We start from the raw sequence: 19,405 nt of genomic DNA, 5'->3' as shown, positions 1-19,405 counted from the left end.
CAGGGGGGCACCACAGAGCATCGGAGATGAGGACGGAGGCGCCAGGATGCACTCATTCTCGAGGCGTTCCTGCGGCCCCACTAGGTGCCAGGAGCCCTGTCCCCCCAAGGTCACCCCGCACGCCGGGCTCTGGAGGTGGGAAGCTGGGCGTGGGCAGGGGGCTGAGCTGGGGTGCCCACTGCTCAGGCAGGATTGGGGGCCCCGGGGAGGGCTCTGGGGAGGAGCCCGAGTGGCCAGGGAAGGCCCCGGTCCTGCGGCTTAGCCCACGAGGACATCGAGGTTCAGGGAAGCTAAAGGTCACGCGGAGGTTGGGAGGCCAGACCCTGGGGCGGCCCCTCTGGGTCGCTCGGACCGGACTTGAATCCCGCTCCCCTGCAGGCGCTGGGCCGGGGGGGCCGCGGGGCCGGCCCTCCTCAGGGAGGCTCCCGCCGGGGACGGGGCCATGGGGGGCCAAGCCGGGATGTCCGGGCGGGTGTGAGCTTCAGACAAACAAGGGCTCGTGTTTCAGTGCAGGAGGTGCTGTTCCCCCAGACTGGGATCCTAGCGGTGGTCCCGGGGCCTCTGACCGGGTCTCCCCACCCTGCCCGGCTCAGGCGGCTCCCCCGGCTCTGCCCAGGATACCGGGCAGCCAGGGCCCCGCCCTTTGGACCAGTGCTCCCCCACCCCCGCCCCCACCCTAGTCAAGGCCTCTTTCCTACCCCACTCCTGGCCGGGGCTCCGCCTCCCTGCCCCCCCTGTGTCTGGGCCCCCCTGTATCTGGGCCGCCCTGTGTCTGGGCCCCCTGTGTCTGGGCCCCCCTGTGTCTGAGTCCCCGTATCTGGGAGGTGCGGGTGGGGGTTCAGCAGGAGCCTTCGGGGTGGAATCCTGGGGCAGCCCCTTGCTGCCTGCCGGGGGGTGGTGGGCTCCCTACCTAACGCCCCCGAGGGTGTAACCCCTCCAGCATCTCCCCCGGAGGAGGTGAAGCTGAGCTGTGGGCAGCCCCTGAGGTCACGCCCCGGGGGTGAGGGCCCCTCCAAACCATGTCCGTTTCTCTCGGGGTGTCCCCTCACACCTCCAGCTCTTGCAGGTGAAGCGGGGGGTCCTCAGACCCCAGCCAGGCGCCTCCACGCGCCGCTCCCTCCCTGAACACTTCCCCACCTGCGCTGGCTCCACGGCCATCCGCCCCCCGGTTCCCCCAAACACACACCCCATCTGCTGGGACGCGCCCTGTCCCAGGCCTCGGACACACAGCTCCCCCGCCAGCGCCGAGCTGGGTCCCTGGGAGAGCGGGAGGCCCCGGTTCTGGACTCCAAGGTCCGGTCCCACTTGGGTTTTGCAGAGGGTCCCACTTAATTTAAACAGTGGCTTTCAACGGCAGGGGGTGTCATCTTTTCCAAATGTATGACCCCCCCCTCCGCGCCCCGTCCTCCATCCCACAGCCGGGTCCCCGCGGTGGCAGGAGGCCAGGGTCCCCAGCGCGGACCCGGAGCGGCGCTGGTCCTCCGAAGGGGTCTCTTAGCAGACGGGCGCAGCGGGGACCCCATCGGGCGGGAGGGGGGGACACCGAGAGGGAGCCGGCAAGTATCGCGAGAGACCCCCTCCCCCGCCGCACCCCGCTTCGCCTCCCACCCGGCGCCCCAGCTGGCGGCACGCGGGGCCCAGCCGGGCGGGGCGGACAGGGAAGGGGCGGCGAGGGTGACCTCAGCGGTTCCGCGCTCCGGGAAGTCGCCGCGGCCCGCCCCCTCCAGCCCCCGCCCGAGTTTCGCTCTCTCCGGGGCGGGGCGAGCGGCAGGCGGTGCCGGGCCGGCCAAGTTGGAGGGCGCCCCGCCCGCCCGGCGCCCTCCCCGCCGGGGCGCGCTGCCCCAGCTCCGCGCTCCGGGCCACCCCGGGGAGGGCGCGCGGCGCGGGCGCAGCGGAGGGGAGCTCCGGACAGCGAGGTGAGCGCGGGGGGCGGGCGCCGGCTCTGTCCGCCCCGCCCGCCGGCCCGCTCCCCCGGCCGCGCTGCCTTAAATGGGGCCCGCGGCGGCGGCGGCGGCGGCGGCATCTGGCGGCAGCTGGAGGCGCGGACCGGGGCGGCGACGGCGCGCAGACTCGGCGTCGGGGGAGCGGCGGGCGGCCGCCCCGGAGTGAAGTTCAGGGGCGCCCCGGGCGGGGACGCGTGCGGGTCCGCGCGGCTGTGCCCCCTCCGCCCGCGCCCGGACCCGCCCCCCCGGCGGAGCGGCTTGTGTTGACTTTCGGTCGAGTTTTTCCTGCCGGGCTCGGGGCAGGTGCCAGGGCGGCTCCGGGGGGAGGGCGCGCGCCCCTCTGCCCGCGGCCGGCCCGGGGAGGGAGGGCGCGGCGGGGGGGCGGGGCGGGGGGGCGGGGGGCGGCGGCCCGGCGCGCTCACGGCGTCCGTTTGTCCAGGCGATGCCGGCGGCGGCATGGAGTTCCCGGGCCACGGCGGGCGGCTGCTGGGCCGCCTGAGGCAGCAGCGCGAGCTCGGCTTCCTGTGCGACTGCACCGTCCTGGTGGGCGCCGCGCGCTTCCCCGCGCACCGCGCCGTGCTGGCCGCGTGCAGCGTCTACTTCCACCTCTTCTACCGGGAGCGGCCGGCGGGCGGGCGCCACGCGGTGCGGCTCAACGGCGGCGTCGTCACGGCGCCCGCGTTCGCGCGGCTGCTGGACTTCATGTACGAGGGCCGCCTGGACCTGCGCGGGCTCCCCGTCGAGGACGTGCTGGCCGCCGCCAGCTACCTGCGCATGGACGACGTCGTCGGCGTCTGCAAGGGCCGCCTCCGGGGGCCGGGCCGCGCGCCGCCGCTGGGGACCCCCGCCCCCGGCGCAGAGCCGGCGCGCCCGCCGCCCCGCCCCCTGCCCGCCGGGACCCCCGAGCTGCGCGCCGCTGCCCAGAGGACCAGGCTTCCTGCGACCGGGCTCAAGGCCGCCATCCCCGCAGGGGCGCGGGGGCCCCCTCCCTGGCAGGTCCCGGTGGAGTCGGACCGGGCTCTGGACCTGTCGCTGAAGCCCGGCCGGAGGCGGGAGCCGGGCCGCCCGCCCGCCGTCCTCCAGACCCCGCCCTGCGGTCCGAGGCAGCGAGGCGCCGCGCCTCCGGTGAGGGGCCAGCAGGACTCACCGTCGGGGCCGGACAGCGTGGGCCCCCTGCGCCCCCCCAGCCCCCTGCAGTCCCCCCGCGTCCCTGCAGCCCGGCGCCTGGCGGGGGGCCTGGAGCTGCTGCCCGTGGGGCCGGGCAGCGGGGAGCCGGAGCGGGACGCCGAGCGGGAGGCCGCGGGGGACACGCTGGCGCCCGGCGGCCGCCTCTGCACGTGTCCGCTGTGCAGCCAGCCCTTCCCCAGCGCCCACGCGCTGCAGCGGCACCTCAGCGCCCACTTCCGCGAGCGGGACGGTGCCCGCGCCCGGCTCTCGCCCGACGGCGCCGTGCCCACCTGCCCGCTCTGCGGGAAGACCTTCTCCTGCGCCTACACGCTGAAGCGCCACGAGCGCACCCACTCGGGCGAGAAGCCCTACGCGTGCGTGCAGTGCGGCAAGAGCTTCCAGTACTCGCACAACCTGAGCCGCCACGCCGTGGTGCACACGCGCGAGAAGCCCCACGCCTGCCGCTGGTGCGCGCGCCGCTTCACGCAGTCCGGGGACCTCTACCGCCACGTGCGCAAGTTCCACTGCGGCCTGCTGTGACTCTCGGCCGCCGTGGGGCCCGGGGGTGGCGCCGGGGTGCTGTGTGGAAGCCCCGAGGCTGCCCCTGCTCCCACCTGGTACCCTGTCTGTGACACTGTCTTCCCCTCCTTCCAGTTCTGGGGGTGTCGCAAGGGCCCCCGAACTGGCCCAGGCACCTCGCGTGGGGCAGCCCTTAGGGGACCCTTGTGCATCTGGCCCCACTTGGCGAAGGACGCACATCACAGAAGCTGTCAGCGAGGCCCCTGGGGGCGGGGGGCCATGGGCGCAGCTGGAAGCTGAGGGCTGTGGGGCTCCAGGCGGGGGTGCTGGGAGTGGGGGTGACGTGGCGCAGGCGCAGGAGGCTGGGATTTGGAAAGGGTTCTCTTTAGACGCAGGGCCTCCGAGGCTGCCAGCTGTCTGCCCGGGCCCTGGGCCGTGCCTCTTCCCGCCTGAGCACAGGGTCCAGGGCCTCAGCCTCCCCGGCAGCCGCTACTGGGCCACCTGCTCACCCCCCAGCGGCTGGTCACTTCCAGAGCACAGAGAGGGGGCGAGGCTGCGCCCCACCTGGGGCAGTGCCCGGAGGGGTACGGGCAGGGTGCCCGCCTGGGGCAGGGTCCCAGCCCCCACCCCTGGCCCGTGGACGTTGCTGTGTCTGCGGCTGCCTGAGCCACCCTCCCTGCCCGCCTGCTCGCTGAGCACCTGCTGCTGCTGGATCCCCAGGCTCGGGGTCCTGCGGGCGGTGCAGCCGCCTGGACTCCTGGTCCCCAGGCCGCAGGGCTGTGCTGCTGGGACTGGACGTGGCAGGAGCCGCAGCCCAGCAGCTTTAACTTATTCTCCCTCCTCCTGGCAACACTTGATGTCGTATTTATTGTCTTCCTGGTCTCCACCGAGCCCGGCCCCCTGCCGGCCCCCGGCGCCCGTGTGGCTCCCCGTGTGGCTGGCCTCTGCTGACCCCTAGCGCTGGGGGCCCTGGACCACGCGGGGACCAGGGACTGGGTGAAGGGGGTCCCTGCTTCCGACTGCCCTGCCCCCAGCCCCTCACCTGCGGAAAGGCCAGTGTCACTGCCCACTGGGCGTGAAGTGCTCCGTGACCCAGTTCCCGTGTGTGTGTGTGTGTGGGGGGGTGCGCACATATGGAGTGTACATGTGTGTGTGCGTGTGTGTGTGGTCATGCGAGCCCTGCCAGCAGCGAGGAGTGCTGGGGAGGGGGCGGGGCCTGGTCCCCCCGGGGTTTCCGTGGGAGAAATGTCCTTTCTGGGGCGGGAGGTGGCCCTGAGCGCTCACACTGGCCGCCTGGTCCCCTGCAGCCCTGACTGTGACGTTAACGCGAAGAGCGGTGGCCGTCTTCACCGCTCGCCGACAGTCCGACGAGATGTGTTTATATTTATATGTAAGATGCTAGGTGTGTGGGAGCACGCGGCAGAGGCGTGTGCAGGCGCGTTTGGGGAGGAACCTGCTGTGGGGTCACCCCGGGCCGGCCCGGCCTCCTGCCTCGCCGCTGCGCTGCCCCTGGAGCGGCCGGGCGCCCGCTGGCGGGAGGTTTTGTTGCACACACGCCCGTCTCCGCGTCCGTCCTTGTCTGTGGTGACCGTGTCAATAAAGCCCACCCCGTGGAGACCTCCGATGACCCCTGGGAAGGGGGGGTGTGCGTCTCCAAGTGTGTGGGGAGTGTGGGCACGCTGGGCTGGGCTGGGGGGTGGGGGGTGTACCCCTGGGGGCGTGGGCTCGGGCAGACTGCTGGCCCCTCACGCAGGCTGTCCCACCCACCCTGAGCCTGGGGGAGGGCGCCCCGGGAGCCGCTGGGTCCCGCCTGGAGGCCTGGCAGCTTCCTGTCCTGGGGGAGGGGGCCTGGCGGAGGGGCCACAGGCCCTGGGACCTGGACCTGAGCCCCCCTTCCAGAAGCCCCACACTCCTCCCCTCTGCGCCCCCCCCCCACCTCTGCCTCCCTCCCCCGCACCCTCTACACCTCATCTGTCTCCTGGCTGCCTCGGTGGATGGGTCCTCAGAGGCTTGGGTTTGGGCCCGAGGTGACCAAGGCTGGGAAGGGGGGTGCCTCCTGCCCCTACCCTCGCCCCGTGGGCTGCCCGGACCTGCAGGGCCCCGAGAGGGGCTGGGGGGCAGACCCCTCACGTATGTCCGAGCCCAGGCCTGGAACCAAGAGCAGGGATCCCCGAGGTCGCCAGGCCGAGCTGCGTGGGTCTGGAGGGGCCCTGATTCTTGGACCAGCCTCCGAGGCCTCCCGTCCTGACCCCAAAGGCGGTCCTTCCTCTGGGGGTGGTGCCGGCTCCTCCCTCCCGCGCCCTCCTGCTCCCTCGGAGCCACTGTCCTGCAGGGAGGCCCTGCCCGGTCCCAGTTGGTCCGAACTGGGAGGAGGCTGTTGTCATGCCAACCTGGCAGGAGCGGTGGGCAGGGAAGGGGCCCCTTGAGGGGAGGGGCTGACCCCAAGAGGGGCCTCCGGGGCCCCACCCCCCTGCCCAGCTCTGCCAGGCTGTGCCCACTCAGCTCAGGGCTGGGCCCCGCTCCTGGGCAGGGGAGCCTCTGAGCACCCTCCCTGGAGGACCCCTTGGTTGCCTGGTAAACTGAGGCAGGAAGGGGCTGCTGCCTGGCTGAGCGGGCACGGGCCCTGGCACTCACACCTGGCCCTCCCGGAGCTGGGGCCCTGCAGGGCAGCCAGAAAGAGCCCACAGGGAAAGCAGGGTCGGGCAGAAGGGGTCCCAAAGCCACCCCACCCAGGGGGGCTTGGGAGTGTCCAGGTGGGCACTGGGGTGGCTGCAGGAGCCGGGCAGCTGGCTGGAGGGCAGGGCAGCTGGGGCGGGGGGGGGGCTGGCTGCGGACAGAAGGCAGTGCAGAGGCCAGCCAGGCTGAGGGGGGGCACGCCCGCCCCCCACCTGGTCCCGCAGAGAGGGCGGGGGCGGGGGGCAGGGCTGGGAGGGATCCCCGACTCACCTCCCCGGTTGGACCCACAGGGTTTTCTTTTCTGCAACGTGAACAGAAGTTGGTTGAAGAGAACCCGCTCCCAGGCCTCCGGCAGGCACCCCGGCTGGTGATTCAGGCTCTGGGCCCAGCTCCACCAGGCGCGTGTGTGTGTGTGCGCGTGCAGGCGTGTGCGTGTGTGCGTGCAGGCGTGTGTGTGCGCAGGCATGTGTGTGTGCGCGCATGTGGAGGGGGCGTCCACACACCCAGCGAGCCATTCTGCACCAGCCCGGTGGCCTCCAACTCAGCTCCACTCGGACACGCGCCCAGGGACGGCGCCTGAGCCCACCGGCCGGGGCTCAGCCCGACAGGACCGCCCACCCGGCCCCACGCCAGCCGCACAGCCAGGCCGTCACCGGGCTTCTGACCAGGTGCCCGGCTGAGGGGGGGCGGCTCTGTGACCCCTTCCCGGGTTTGACTGATTTGCCGGAGCAGCTCACAGGACGCGGGGAAAGTCACCTTCCAGACCACAGGTTGGTATGAGAGGATGCGGCCTAGCTGGTTGGCTCAGTGGATAGAGCGTCGGCCTGCGGACCGAAGGGGCCCGGGCCCTGGTCAGGGTGCGTGCAGGAGGCAACCGATCGATCTGTTTCTCACATCGATGTCTCTCTCTGTCTTTCCCCCTCTCTCCCACTCTCTCTGAAAATCAATGGGAAAATGTCCTCGGGTGAGGGTTTAAAAGAGAGAGAAATAGAGAACTGGGAAAGCGGTCCCTTCGGGGGAGGGACGGGGTGCTCGGACCGAGTGGGGGAGTCCTGTTTTATTTTTTTTTTTTAATATATTTTATTGATTTTTTACAGAGAGGAAGAAAGAAGGATAGACAGTTAGAAACATCGATGAGAGAGAAACATCGATCAGCTGCCTCCTGCACACCCCCCCCGGGGATGTGCCCGCAACCAACGCACATGCCCCTGACCGGAATCGAACCTGGGACCCCTGAGTCCGCAGGCCGACGCTCCATCCACTGAGCCAAACCGGTCCCGGCGGGAGACCAGTTTTATTCGGGTCCCGTCACCAGTGGGCTAGCAATCCGGATGATTCCAGCGAATGGAAACCCCTTCCTTTGCCTCCTCACTTTCCCTGCTCCTCCCCGCACTGCTTCTGGTGGGACTGGTTAGTTCACGCACTTTTGCGAATAAATGTGTTTTTATTGATTTCAGAGAGGAAGGGAGAGAGAGGTAGGAACATCCATGATGAGAGAGAATCACTGATTGGCTCGCCCCCTGCTGGGGATCCAGCCCACAACCTGGGCGTGTGCCCTTGACCAGAATCGAACCTGGGACCCTTCAGTCCACAGGCCGGCGCTCTATCCACTGAGCCACACCGGCCAGGGCCCATGCGTGCACATTCTCTGTCTTCCCCCGAGCACTGCGTTTTCTCTTTATTCTTTCCCGTGAAAAGGTGCACGTGGAGCGCGCCCCCTGCCGCTGCGCCCGCCCAGCGCGCCCCTGCCTTCGGTCGCCCCGCTGTGCGTTGCGTGGGCATTTCCCAGCGTCTCCTGCTGTGGATGCAAGCAAACGCCTCCCCCACTACCACCCCTGAAAGGTGGCAGACCGCCCCAGCCGGTGTGGCTCAGTGGATGGAGCGGCCGCCTGTGGACTGCAGGGTCCGGGTTCGATTCCGGTCAAGGGCATGTACCTTGGTGGTAGGCTGGGTCCCCTGCCCTGGTCGGGGGGGGGGGGGCATGCGCAGGAGACAACTAATCAATGTGTCTCTCTCACATCGATCTTTCTCTCTCTCTCACTCTACCCCTCCTTCTATTCTCTCTAAAAAAAAAAAAAGACTGGATCCCGAAACTGGTTTGCCTCAGTGGATAGAGCGTCGGCCTGCGGACTGAAAGGTCCCAGGTTCGATTCCGGTCAAGGGCATGTGCCTTGGTTGCGGGCACATCCCCAGTAGGAGGTGTGCAGGAGGCAGCTGATGGATGTTTCTCTCTCATCGATGTTTCTAACTCTCTATCCCTCTCCCTTCCTCTCTGTAAAAAATCAATAAAATATATTTTAAAATAAAAATAAAAACAAATGACGGGAGAAAGATCCTCGGTGAGGACTAGCAACAAGAAAAGGGGGCATTCCATTCCGTGTGCGCGTTCCGCGGTCACTTTCTTTCACGTAAAAGGAGGTTGAGACCTTCCCGCCCGCACACAGACACCCCGTTCCCAGCCCCGAGGCAGCTGCGCATCTCAGCGCGGCCCCAGCATCGCCGTCTCCGTCTCCGGGGATGGATGGCGGTTCCTAGCTTCTGCCGCCGTCAGCAACGCGACAGCAAATGACCTTGATCCCGCGCCCTTCGGCACAGGGAGGGACGAGACAGACCCCGGGGGGAGCCTGTGTGCGGCGTCTCCGTGCCAAGTGCGGCTCCCCCGCACCTCCCTACACCCGTGCCCGCCGCAGTGCGCCCAGCAGTGGCAGGGAAGGACGCCCACAGGACAGCACTGCCCAGCCTCATTTTTGTTCTAAGCCGTTGCCTGGCGCTCCCAAGGGCACGGACTTGCAAGTATTCTTCAGGGAAAAAATACTTTTCAAGTATCTTTTTTTTAAAATATATTTTTATTGATTCAGAGAGGAAGGGAGGGGGAGAGAGAGATAGAAACATCCATGATGAGAGAGAATCCTGGATCGGCTGCCTCCTGCACGCCCCCCACTGGGGACTGAGCCCACAACCCAGGCCTGTGCCCTTGGCGGGAATGGAACCTGGGACCCTTCAGTCCGCAGGCGGCGGGCGCTCTGTCCACTGAGCCACACCAGCCAGGGCTCCAGTGTCATGTTACTGTGCGTTTCTCTTACTGCGAGGGAAGGTGAGTGGCTTTTCCTGTGCCCACGGGTCACTGGGGCTTTGTCTGGGTTGACTCTTGCTCGTGTCTTTTGCCAACGTTTTCCTGCTGGGCGTTTCCACTCCCAGGTTAAAGGCCGCCTTCCTTTCTAGCATTTTCTAGGGGTTCTGCTTCTCCCCATTTGCATCTCCGAGCTGCTCGCTTACTCTGCCTGTGGTCCCGCTGGGGGCCTAACCTGTTCCTCCTTCCGATGGGCAGCACCCATCTCCCCTCGCTGCTGGAGAGCGGCCCTCGGTCACAGTCCCGTCGTGTGTGGGGGTGACTTCTCCTCCGGGCTCTGTGCCCCCCTCCCTCGGGGCCAGGCCACACCGGCACCGCCTGGTCCCCGCAGGGCTCCCTCGCACCCCCCTCTGTTCGCTTCCTTGGCTGTTTGTGCTTCTCGCATTTTCCAGGTGAACGCGGGAGCCGCTCCTCCAGCTCCAGGGGGAGGGCTGCGCCCAGGCTGGCTCCGTGGCTGAGCCTCTAGGAACCAGGAGGTCACGGGTTCGATTCCCAGCCAGGGCACAGGCCGGGCTCCGGCTGGACCCCCCGTGTGGGGCGCAGGAGGCAGCAGATCCACGATTCTCTGGCATCGCGGATGTCTCTCTGTCCGCGTCCTCTCCGACGTCCATCTCCGCCACAGCTTCCCACCCAACTGCTCCGACGCCAGCCGCCCGCAGGCTGCCCGATCCAAGGGGCTCTCCCGTATTCACCCCCCATTTCTCAGCAGCGCTTTGCTGGGGAGACGACTGCTTCCAGCCAGTGCTCCCCTCCCGGCTTCTCTCCACCTGCACCCCCTCTGCAGGCGCTGCCCTCGGCGCGGGCTCCCCTTTCATGCCCGCCCCCCCCCCGCCCACTCCTGGGGCTCTGGAGCGGCGCCGCCCTCCCCGAGTTTGCACTGCAGCCCCGGGGGGGGGGGGGGGGGCGGCTGCTATGAAAAGTGCCCGCAAGTCCAGCGGCAGGTGAGGCTCAGCGCGCAGGTGAGCCTCGACCTATGAACCCGGAGGTCACAGTTCAATGGGGTGTGGGCTCGATCCCCAGTGGGGCGGGCAGGAGGCAGCCGATCCATGATTCGCTCTCATCATTGATGTTTCTATCTCTCCCTCTCTCCCTTCCTCTCTCAAATCAATGAAAACATTTTATTTATTTTTTTTAAGAAAGAAGGAATGAAAAAGAAAAAAGGGGAGTGCCGCAGGTCCGGCTGTGGGCAGAGGGCGCCCTCTGGCGGCGGGGAGGCCCGCCCTGCTCAGCCCGCAGCTCGCCCGGAAGTCGCCTGCCAGCGGCGCATGCTCACTGCCCCTCCGGCGCGCTCCTCGGTCACGTGGGGCGGAGGCGCGCGGGCCGCCGTGGGAAGTGCCCCCCGGGAACGCGAGCCGGGGCCTCGGGTTCCGCCTGGGTGCGGGGCGGGCGGTCCCCTGCGGAGGCCCCCGCGGCGCTGCTGTGCGGCCGCTGTCCGGTCCGGGGCTGCCCGCCCCGTCCTGCCCGCCCCGTGGGAGCAGCTGGGGGAGCCCAGGTCGCTCCTGACCCGCGGCGCTGACTCCCCCGCTGGGTCACCTGCCCGCCTCCCGCTGGGCGGTGGCGCCGGAGGGCGGGACCTGTCCGTGTCGGCGTGTCCGTCAGTGCCCGGCACGGTCTCTTCGTGTTGGAGGCGGGGACAAGGGGGCGTGGCCGATGAGTTATTTATTTTTAATTGATTTCAGAGGAAGGGGGAGCGAGAGAGACATCCACGCTGAGAGAGAACCCTGGGTCGCCGCCTCCTGCGCGCCCCGCACGGGATGGAGCCCGCGACCCGGCCTGTGCCCTGACCTCAGTGGAACCTGACCTCCTGGGTCATAGGTCGACGCTCAACCCGGAGCCACGCGGTGGGGCGGTGGGTGAGGTGCACTGCGCCACCCAGTGACGGCAGGACCGAGGCGGAGGGACCCCAGCCCTGCGGGAGGTGGGGTTCAGCCTGAAGCCCGCGCACTGACGGGTGTGCTGAGGCCTGGCTTCATGCCCCCCAGCCCTCCTGCTGCCCCGCCAGCCCCGCCCTGCCGGGCCCTGCTCGGACCCCACCCCCACCCCCACCACTGCCCGTGTCTGCACGGCCTGCTGACCGCTCAGGTCCAGGCCTCCGAACAGCCTTGCACGGGCCCAGCTGGGGAGACTCTCTTGGTTTGGTCCCGGCCGGGCGCACCCTGGGCCTGGGCAGGAAGGCAGTGCAGCAGGGCGGGCACGGAGGGGGGCTGGGAGGCAGGGGTGCAGGGCGAGTCTGACCCCTCCCCCCGCTGCCCGACCTCCATCCGCTCTGCCTCCTCCTGCTCCCCATCGGTCCTTCACAACAAGCACAGCCTGCTCCTGAACTTGCTGGAGCAGCTAAAGGCTTCGTTAGCTCTAGTTCGGGTGGACGGATGGACGGACGGATGGACGGATGGGTGGCTGGCTGGTGTATCCGTGAGAAGAACTTTGGCCTGGAGCAGCAGCCGTTCTGGCAGATGCAGTGGTGCGAGTTGATGGGATTTGTTTTTCTCCCCAGAAGGGAGCCTGGAGGCGCATGTCTGTAAGAGCAGCCAGGGTGTGGGGGTGTGGGGGGGGTCAGCACCTCTGCCAGCCACCGGCCACCGGAGGTTGCCACCCCTGCTCCAGGCTGGGGGAAGGGGGAAGGGGAAGGGGGAAGGGTAGTGACAGGTGTCTATTTCTTTAAAATATTTTAAATACATTTTTATTGCTTTCAGAGAGGAAGAAAGAGGGAGAGGAGAGAAACATCAATCATGAGACAGAATCCTGGATCGGCTGCCTCCTGCGCGCCCCTCACTGAGGATGGAGCCCACAACCCAGGCCTGTGCCCTGACGGGGAATCGAACCGTGACCTCCTGGCTCATAGGTCGAGGCTCAGCCACGGAGCCAGCAGGCGGGCCGTCTCTTTCCTCGTGGAGACAAACTTCCCAGAAGCTCCCAGTCGGCTGTGGCTACAGCTCACTGGCCAGAACCACCCCTGTGCCCCGGCAGCAGCGCACTGCGTCCCGGTGTTTGGGGGGGGGGTGGGGGGGGGAGAAGGGAGTGAACCTAAGGACGTGGCCGCCCAGCGTCTCGGCTCTCCTGTCTGCCTCCGATGGCGCCCACACGGGAATCCTGCGTCCCCGCTTGGAATTCAGAAGGGCGGCTTTGGCCTGCACCCCCTCGCCTAGCGCAGCCGTGTGACCTGCTGCGTGCTGGGGCGTGGGATCTGCGCCGCCCCCCTCTCCCCCTCCCCGCCCCGGGCAGCATCCCCCCGGGCAGCTTCCTGCTGCTGCAGAGACAGCTCCGGCTCGGCGGGGCAGCAGCCCGTCCGGCAGGGGGCCTGGCACTGTTCCCGGAAGCTCAGCCTGATCCGGGAGCCGTTCCCCGGCTCCGTGGGAGTCCATAGCTGCTTGAAGGGGCTGGAGGGGGTTCTGTGCTAGATTGCCCCCCCCCCAACCCCCACGCTGCTGCGCCGAGTCCCAGGCCTGGTCCGAGGACGGAGACCTGGTGGAGGTGGCCTCGGTCCGGTTCGCCCGGTGACCTCTGAGGAGCGGGAACCGGGACACACCCCCCTGGGAGGACGCCGTGGGACGCGGACAGAGATGCCGGTGCCGCAGCCGCGGCCCAGGACTGAGGGCGCCACCCGCGGCCGGAGGAGCAGGAAGGTCTCCGGAGCCAGAGGGAGCACCGCCCGGGGCACCTGGGCTTCTGACCTCAGAACGGGAGAGAGCCGGCCCGCGTGGCCCCGTGGGTGAGCCTCGACCTATGGACCAGGAGGTCAGGGTTCGATTCCCGGTCAGGGCACATGCCCAGGTTGGGGGCTAGATCCCCAGTGAGGGGCGTGCAGGAGGCAGCCGATCCATGATTCTCTCTCATCACTGATGTTTCTCTCTCTCTCTCTCCTCTCCCTTCCTCTGAAATCAGTAAAAATATTTTAAAAAAAGGATGGGTGAGAGCAAGCGGCCCACTGTGGTCCTTGCTGCAGACCCCCTCCCCCAGATTAGCCCAGCGGCCAAGGACCAGCCCACGGGGCAGCAGCGTCTGGGTGAGTGAGCGGCCGGCGGGCGGACAGTGACCGGAGGCCCTGGCGCCGGGACCCGCACGGTGAGGCTCCCACATCCTGAAGAGACACGGAACCCCCGGCCCAGACCCCTCCCTGCCCTGGCAGGAGGCATCAGAACTACCTAGCAACCAGGCCACAGTCCCCCCCGCCCCGCCCACCTGCCCACGTTGGGGGGCCTGGGGGGAAGACAGGCAGGGAGAGGCCTGGCCTTGCGGGGCGCAGCGTTGGTGGCCAGAGGACACGGTTTCCGCTCTGCGTCACCCCAGCAGGGAGGGCGCCCCAGAGCCCGTGGGACATGAGTCTGAAGTGCCCAGGGCACTGCGCCGGGCCCTCAGCCGCGCCCGGCCACCTCGGAGCTGTGCCCACTCCCCGGTGTTTCTGAAAGCGGCGGGGGCGGGGGGGGGCGGCTTAGAGTGGGGGGCTCTTAGAGTAGCGGCACCGAGGGGACAGGACAGGCGAGAGCCCAGGGCGGCAGAGAACAGAGGTCACCCTGCGCGGGCGGGCGTGTTTGCAGAGTGCGGGGGGTGTGTGTGTGTGTGTATGTGTGTGTGTGTGTGTGCGGGGCTGAGGATGGGCCTGGGACCCGGGAGGGGGCCGGGGCTCGGGGCTGGGGGCTGCACCGCCCACCTCGCCCTCCGTCCCAAGCCGGCCACGCGGTGCTGGGGCCCAGGGCTGGGGCAGCAAAGTGGCCTAAACGTGGCTCAGCAGAGACACGCCGGGCGGGGGCTCCATTGCCTGAGCGTCGCCCTGGGCGCCAGAAGGTCAGCGGTTTGATGCCCGGTCAGGGCACAGGCCAGGTTGTGGGTTTGGTCCCGGTTGGGGTATGTATGGGAGGCAACCGATTGATGTTTCTGTCTCTCTCTCTCCCCCTCCTCTCTCTAAAATCAATTTAAAAAAATAGAAAACTGAAACAATCCCACAAACTCTTTTGAGCTTCTGGGCCATCCTGATGCCTGCACATCGTGGGCCCTGCCTCGGCCCGAGCTGGGACTACAGGGTGAGGGGGACCCTGCAGAGAGCACAGTTCACACCCCAGAGCGGAGGGGCCTCCAGGGAACAGGCGCCGGTGGAGGCTGGGGGGCTAGAGGCTGCGGGGCTGGAGGCTGGGAGGGAGGGTGGGGGTGGAGGCTGGGGGGGAGGCTGGGGGGGTGGAGGATGGGATAAAGAGATGGGAGGGGGAGGATGGGGAGGTGGAGGGATGGGGGGTGGAGGATGGGGGGAGGGGGGGGTGGAGGTTGGGAGGGTGGAGGATGGGGGGGTGGAGGGATGGGGGGTGGAGGATGGGGGGGTGGAGGATGGGGGGAGGATGGGGGGTGGAGGTTGGGAGGGTGGAGGATGGGGGGTGGAGGTTGGGAGGGTGGAGGTTGGGAGGGGGGAGGATGGGGGGAGGATGGGAGGGTGGAGGGATGGGGGTGGAGGTTGGGAGGGTGGAGGGATGGGGGGTGGAGGGATGGGAGGGTGGAGGGATGGGGGGTGGAGGTTGGGAGGGTGGAGGTTGGGAGGGTGGAGGATGGGGGGGAGGATGGGAGGGTGGAGAGATGGGGGTGGAGGTTGGGAGGGTGGAGGGATGGGGGGTGGAGGTTGGGAGGGTGGAGGTTGGGAGGGTGGAGGATGGGGGGGAGGATGGGAGGGTGGAGAGATGGGGGTGGAGGTTGGGAGGGTGGAGGGATGGGGGGTGGAGGTTGGGAGGGTGGAGGTTGGGAGGGTGGAGGATGGGGGGGAGGATGGGAGGGTGGAGAGATGGGGGTGGAGGTTGGGAGGGTGGAGGGATGGGGGGTGGAGGTTGGGAGGGTGGAGGGATGGGGGGTGGAGGTTGGGAGGGTGGAGGTTGGGAGGGTGGAGGTTGGGAGGGTGGAGGATGGGGTGGAGGATGGGGGGTGGAGGATGGGGGGGTGGAGGCAGCAGCTGAGGTGGGGCCCACGTGGAGCACAGGCAGGGGCGGGGCGCAGGTGCACTGGGCATGCGTGGTCCGGGCCTGCTGCAGAAGCCCCGTGGGGACCCCAGGAGGTGCGAGCGGCCTCCAGGGCCCTCCCTGCTGAGGCCCACGAAGTCCCGGTCCAACCTGCAAACAGAGCGCCCGCTTGGGGTGCAGGTGCTGACGGGGCGGGGGCGTGGCCTGGGGACCTCTGGGCAGAGGCGGGACGATCCCGGCAGCCTCGGGTGTTGGGGCGCAGCGAGGCGGCTGGGGGATTGGCGGGGGGCACACGGCCTCGCAGCCGCCGGGTTTGATGTTCACTCCCAGGCGCCATGGAGGCCCGATTCCAGCCTCGGACCCTCACCCCGGCCCTGGCCGCAGTGTGGACAGCCGCAGGGGAGCTGGGGGCGGGCAGGGCCGGGTTCTGGGGTTCTGCGCTGGGCGGGGGCTGGGGGTGCCCCGACCCCAGGAGGGGGCCGTGGATCGCACCGCCCGGTTCTGCGGAAGAAACCCAGCGCTTTAACGCTCCAGCGGGGGTTCCCCGGGCAGCTGGGGGGGGGCGCCCCCGTCCCCCTGAGGCCCGAGCGCGGCCTGGAGCGGGGTCTGCCCCGGAGCCCCTTTCCCGGGCGCTGGGCGCCCCGCAGCCCCGCGCGCCCCCTGGCGGCTCCGCGCCGCAATAGCGCCCGCGCCCGGCGGCTCCGCGGCTCCTCCCGCCCCCGCCCCGCCCCGAACCTGCCGGTCCCTCCCGCATCGGTGCCCCCCCCGCCCTGAAGGTCAATGGGAGAACGGCCGGGTCAGGACTGACGTGGGGGGGGGGGGGCGCCTCCTCCTCCATCCTCCCGCCCGGCTTTGGCTGTGAATCTGCGGGCGGCCTTCCTGTTGGGGGGCGGGGCGGGGGGGGCTGGGCTCCCCACAGAGAGTGGGGGGTGGACTGATCCCCCTCCCTCCCCCTCCAATATGTGTGTGTCAGAGCGGGAGGGAGAGAGACACCGATGATGGGAGAGAATCATGGACCGGCCGCCTCCTGCACGCCCCCCTCTGGGGACCGAGCCCGCAACCCGGGCCTGGGCCCTGACCGGACCGGAACCGGGACCTCCTGGTTCCTGGGTCGATGCTCAGCCCGGAGCCCCGGAGCCACGTGGCCGGGCTGGAGCTGATCCCGTTACAATGTTGAGTCTTCCCGCCTGGCCCGGGGCCTGCACCCCCTCCTGGCTCACTCCTCCGGCCCCGGCCGTTTGTGGGGGGCCTCCGGCCACGGGCTGGCTTCACCCCGGAACAGCGCATCCTTTCGGGGCGGCTGTAGGTGGAAATGGCTTCCTGATTTCCTCTCTTCCCCGAGTTATTTTTTATCTCACTACTGACCACTGGCCAGCGTTCTGTCTTTATTATTATTATTATTATTATTATTATTGTGTTTTTGTTATCACTCGAGGATATTTTTCCCATTGATTTTAAGAGAGAGCGGGGGAGGCATCTGTAATACTTTCAACAATATATTTAAAAGTTAAAAAAAAAAGAGAGAGAGTGGAAGGGAGGGGAGGAGAGAGAGGAACATGGGTGTGAGCGAGGCACGTCGATGGGCTGCCTCCTGCGCGCCCACCATCGGGGCCGGGGATTGAACCTGCAACCCGGGCAGGTGCCCTTGACTGGAAACCGAACTCGTGACCCTTCGGTGCCTGGGCTGACGCTCTAGCCACTGAGCCACCCCGGCTGGGCGGAAACGGTTTCTTAACTTCCTTTTCTCTCCTGGATTATTTTGTTAAAATATATTTTTCTTGATTTCAGAGAGGAAGGAGGAAGGAGAGAGAGATGGGAAGATCAATGACGAGAGAGACGCGTAGATTGGTTGCCTCCTGCAGGCACCCGACCAGGGCCGGGGATGGAGCCGCGGCTCTGATAAGAGCTCTTGACGGGAATGGAGCCCAGGACCCTTCAGGCCGCGGCTGGCACTCCGCCCACCAGCCACGCGGCCGGGCTCCTGCGTTTCCGCTCTCAGTACTGCCCGGGCCAGCACTGGGGCATTCGGTGGCTGTTCCTGTCTCCTTAGCCTCAGTGCCGCTCCCACAAGGGCCCGGCGGGGATCTGCTGCCACAGGCCCGGGCCGTGGGGCAGCGCCGGCGCCCGGTGCGCGGAGCAGGTGCCCGTCGGCGCTCAGCGGCGGGTTTTCTGTGTCACCGGGAGGAGCGCAGCGCCGGGCCACGGCGCCCAGTCCCCGCCGGATTGATGTCCACGCGTCTCTTCATCGTGTTCACGGCGGACAGACTGCGTCCCAGGGCGCCGGGCCATTCTCCTTCCCGCCGTCAGCACGTGCGGTCCCTGGGCCCTGGCGCATCAGGGGTGCCTGCGGGGGGGGGGGGGGGCCGCCGGGGCGTCGCCTGGTCTGCCTTGGCTTTCGCCCTCTGTGAGCGGCTGGTGGGTACGTTGTGCGTCTGTCTGCTGGGTCTTGTCATTTCCAGGAGCCCTGTGTGTGGCAGACAGATGTCCAGCATTTGTCCGTGTTTTTCCAAATTCATCACGTTCGTGTTGTTTGTGTGTGGTGTCTTTTCCCACATACAATGTAATATTTCTATAGAATCACAGATATCTGCCTTTTAGAAAAGACAGCTTTAGGCCCGGCCGGCGTGGCTCAGGGGGTGAGCGTCGACCTGTGAACCTGGAGGTCCCGGTTCGATTCCCGGTCAGGGCACAGGCCCGGGTTGCGGGCTCCATCCCCAGTGGGGGGCGTGCAGGAGGCAGCCGATCCATGGTTCTCTCTCATCACTGATGTTTCTCTCTCTCTCTCCCTCTCCCTTCCTCTCTGACATCAATAAGAATAAATTTAAAAGTAGATACAGCTTTAGGACTCCCCAGAGTTCAGACGTCCTTCTCCGCCCTGTCACGCGGGCCGACCCCGTCTTTCCGGTTCCCTGGCTTCCACGTTAGTCACCTAGCACGTCTGGCCTGGACACGGCCCTCCGGCAGCACCCAGCGGGCTCCCGGCCGAGGGCCCCCCCTCCTGCTGCGCCATCCCCGCACAGGGCGGCTGATCCTAGAACTTCTGCTCGGCCGTGACCTGCAGGCTCCACGCCTGGAGAACTGGGTGAAATAAATTAAGAAAAACCGCAGGACGGCCTCCCCTCGGCGTGCGGAGAGCCCTGCCCACGGCACGAGCGTCTTCCCGCACGTGCTGGAGGAGCGTGGTTCCTCCATCGCCTCCAGAGACACATCCACGGAAGATGGGCGCTGCGGGCTCCTCCCGCCCCACGGAGGCGGGTCCACCAGCACCGGGCACCGTGATGCGTGTGCAACTTGCCGCCCAGATGCGGCGCCGCCTGGACGGGCAGAGCAGACCCAGCGGGTGTGGACGGAGAGCGACCGGGCCTGGCCGGTGTGCCGGGGGGACTCGGTGGTTTCTGCAGCCCTGGCCGGCGTGGCTCAGGGGACAGGACGTCAGCCTGCGGACTGAAGGGTCCCGGGTTCAATTCCTGGTCAGGGCACATGCCCTCGATCCCCAGAAGGGGGCGTGCAGGAGGCAGCTGGCCAATGATTCTCATCGTTGATGTTTCTATCTTTCTCCTTCTCCTTTCCTCTCTGAAGTCAATAAAAATATTTTTTTAAAAAGATGGTTTCAGCATAACAATATCTATAAATGCAGCTGTAACATATTTAAAACATCAACCGGTGAGCCAGGAGGTCACGGTTCAGCTCCTGGTCAGGGCGCATGCCCGGGCTGCAGGCTCGATCCCCAATGTGGGGCATGCAGGAGGCAGCCGATCCATGATTCTCTCTCATTGATGTTTCTCTCCCCCCCACTCCCTTCTTCTCTGAAATTAATCCTATATAATAAGACCCTAATATGCAAGTCGACCTAACGGCAGAAAGACCGGTCGCTATGACTCGCAATGACCACCAGGGGCAGACGCTCAACGCAGGAGCTGCCGCTGGTGGTCAGTGGGAGCGCTGCTCAGCCAGAAGCCGGGCTCACGGCTGGCGAGCGCATCAGCGGTGGTGGGAGCCTCTCCTGCCGGGCGGTAAGGAGCGAGGGGTCCTGGACT

The 19,405-nt window shown here is 67.6% G+C and overlaps 1 protein-coding gene across 1 annotated transcript; it reads left to right on the top strand.

The window, feature by feature from the left end:
- The first annotated feature begins 1,785 nt into the window (after window positions 1–1,785).
- ZBTB42 (zinc finger and BTB domain containing 42) lies at window positions 1,786–5,244 on the top strand. Its single transcript, XM_054715692.1, has 2 exons — window positions 1,786–1,916; window positions 2,383–5,244. The coding sequence occupies exon 2, from the start codon at window positions 2,400–2,402 to the stop codon at window positions 3,648–3,650; it is 1,251 nt and encodes a 416-aa protein (XP_054571667.1). The 5' UTR covers window positions 1,786–1,916; window positions 2,383–2,399; the 3' UTR covers window positions 3,651–5,244.
- The last annotated feature ends 14,161 nt before the right edge of the window (window positions 5,245–19,405 follow it).

The sequence above is a fragment of the Eptesicus fuscus genome, chromosome 5 (genome assembly GCF_027574615.1).
Source record: "Eptesicus fuscus isolate TK198812 chromosome 5, DD_ASM_mEF_20220401, whole genome shotgun sequence".
Lineage (NCBI taxonomy): Eukaryota > Metazoa > Chordata > Mammalia > Chiroptera > Vespertilionidae > Eptesicus > Eptesicus fuscus.
This window is presented reverse-complemented; position numbering and strand designations above follow the sequence as displayed.

Excerpts from the sequence above, each read along its gene's own strand:
- ZBTB42 (XM_054715692.1), top strand. The coding sequence starts at position 2,400 with ATGGAGTTCCCGGGCCACGGCGGGCGGCTGCTGGGCCGCCTGAGGCAG.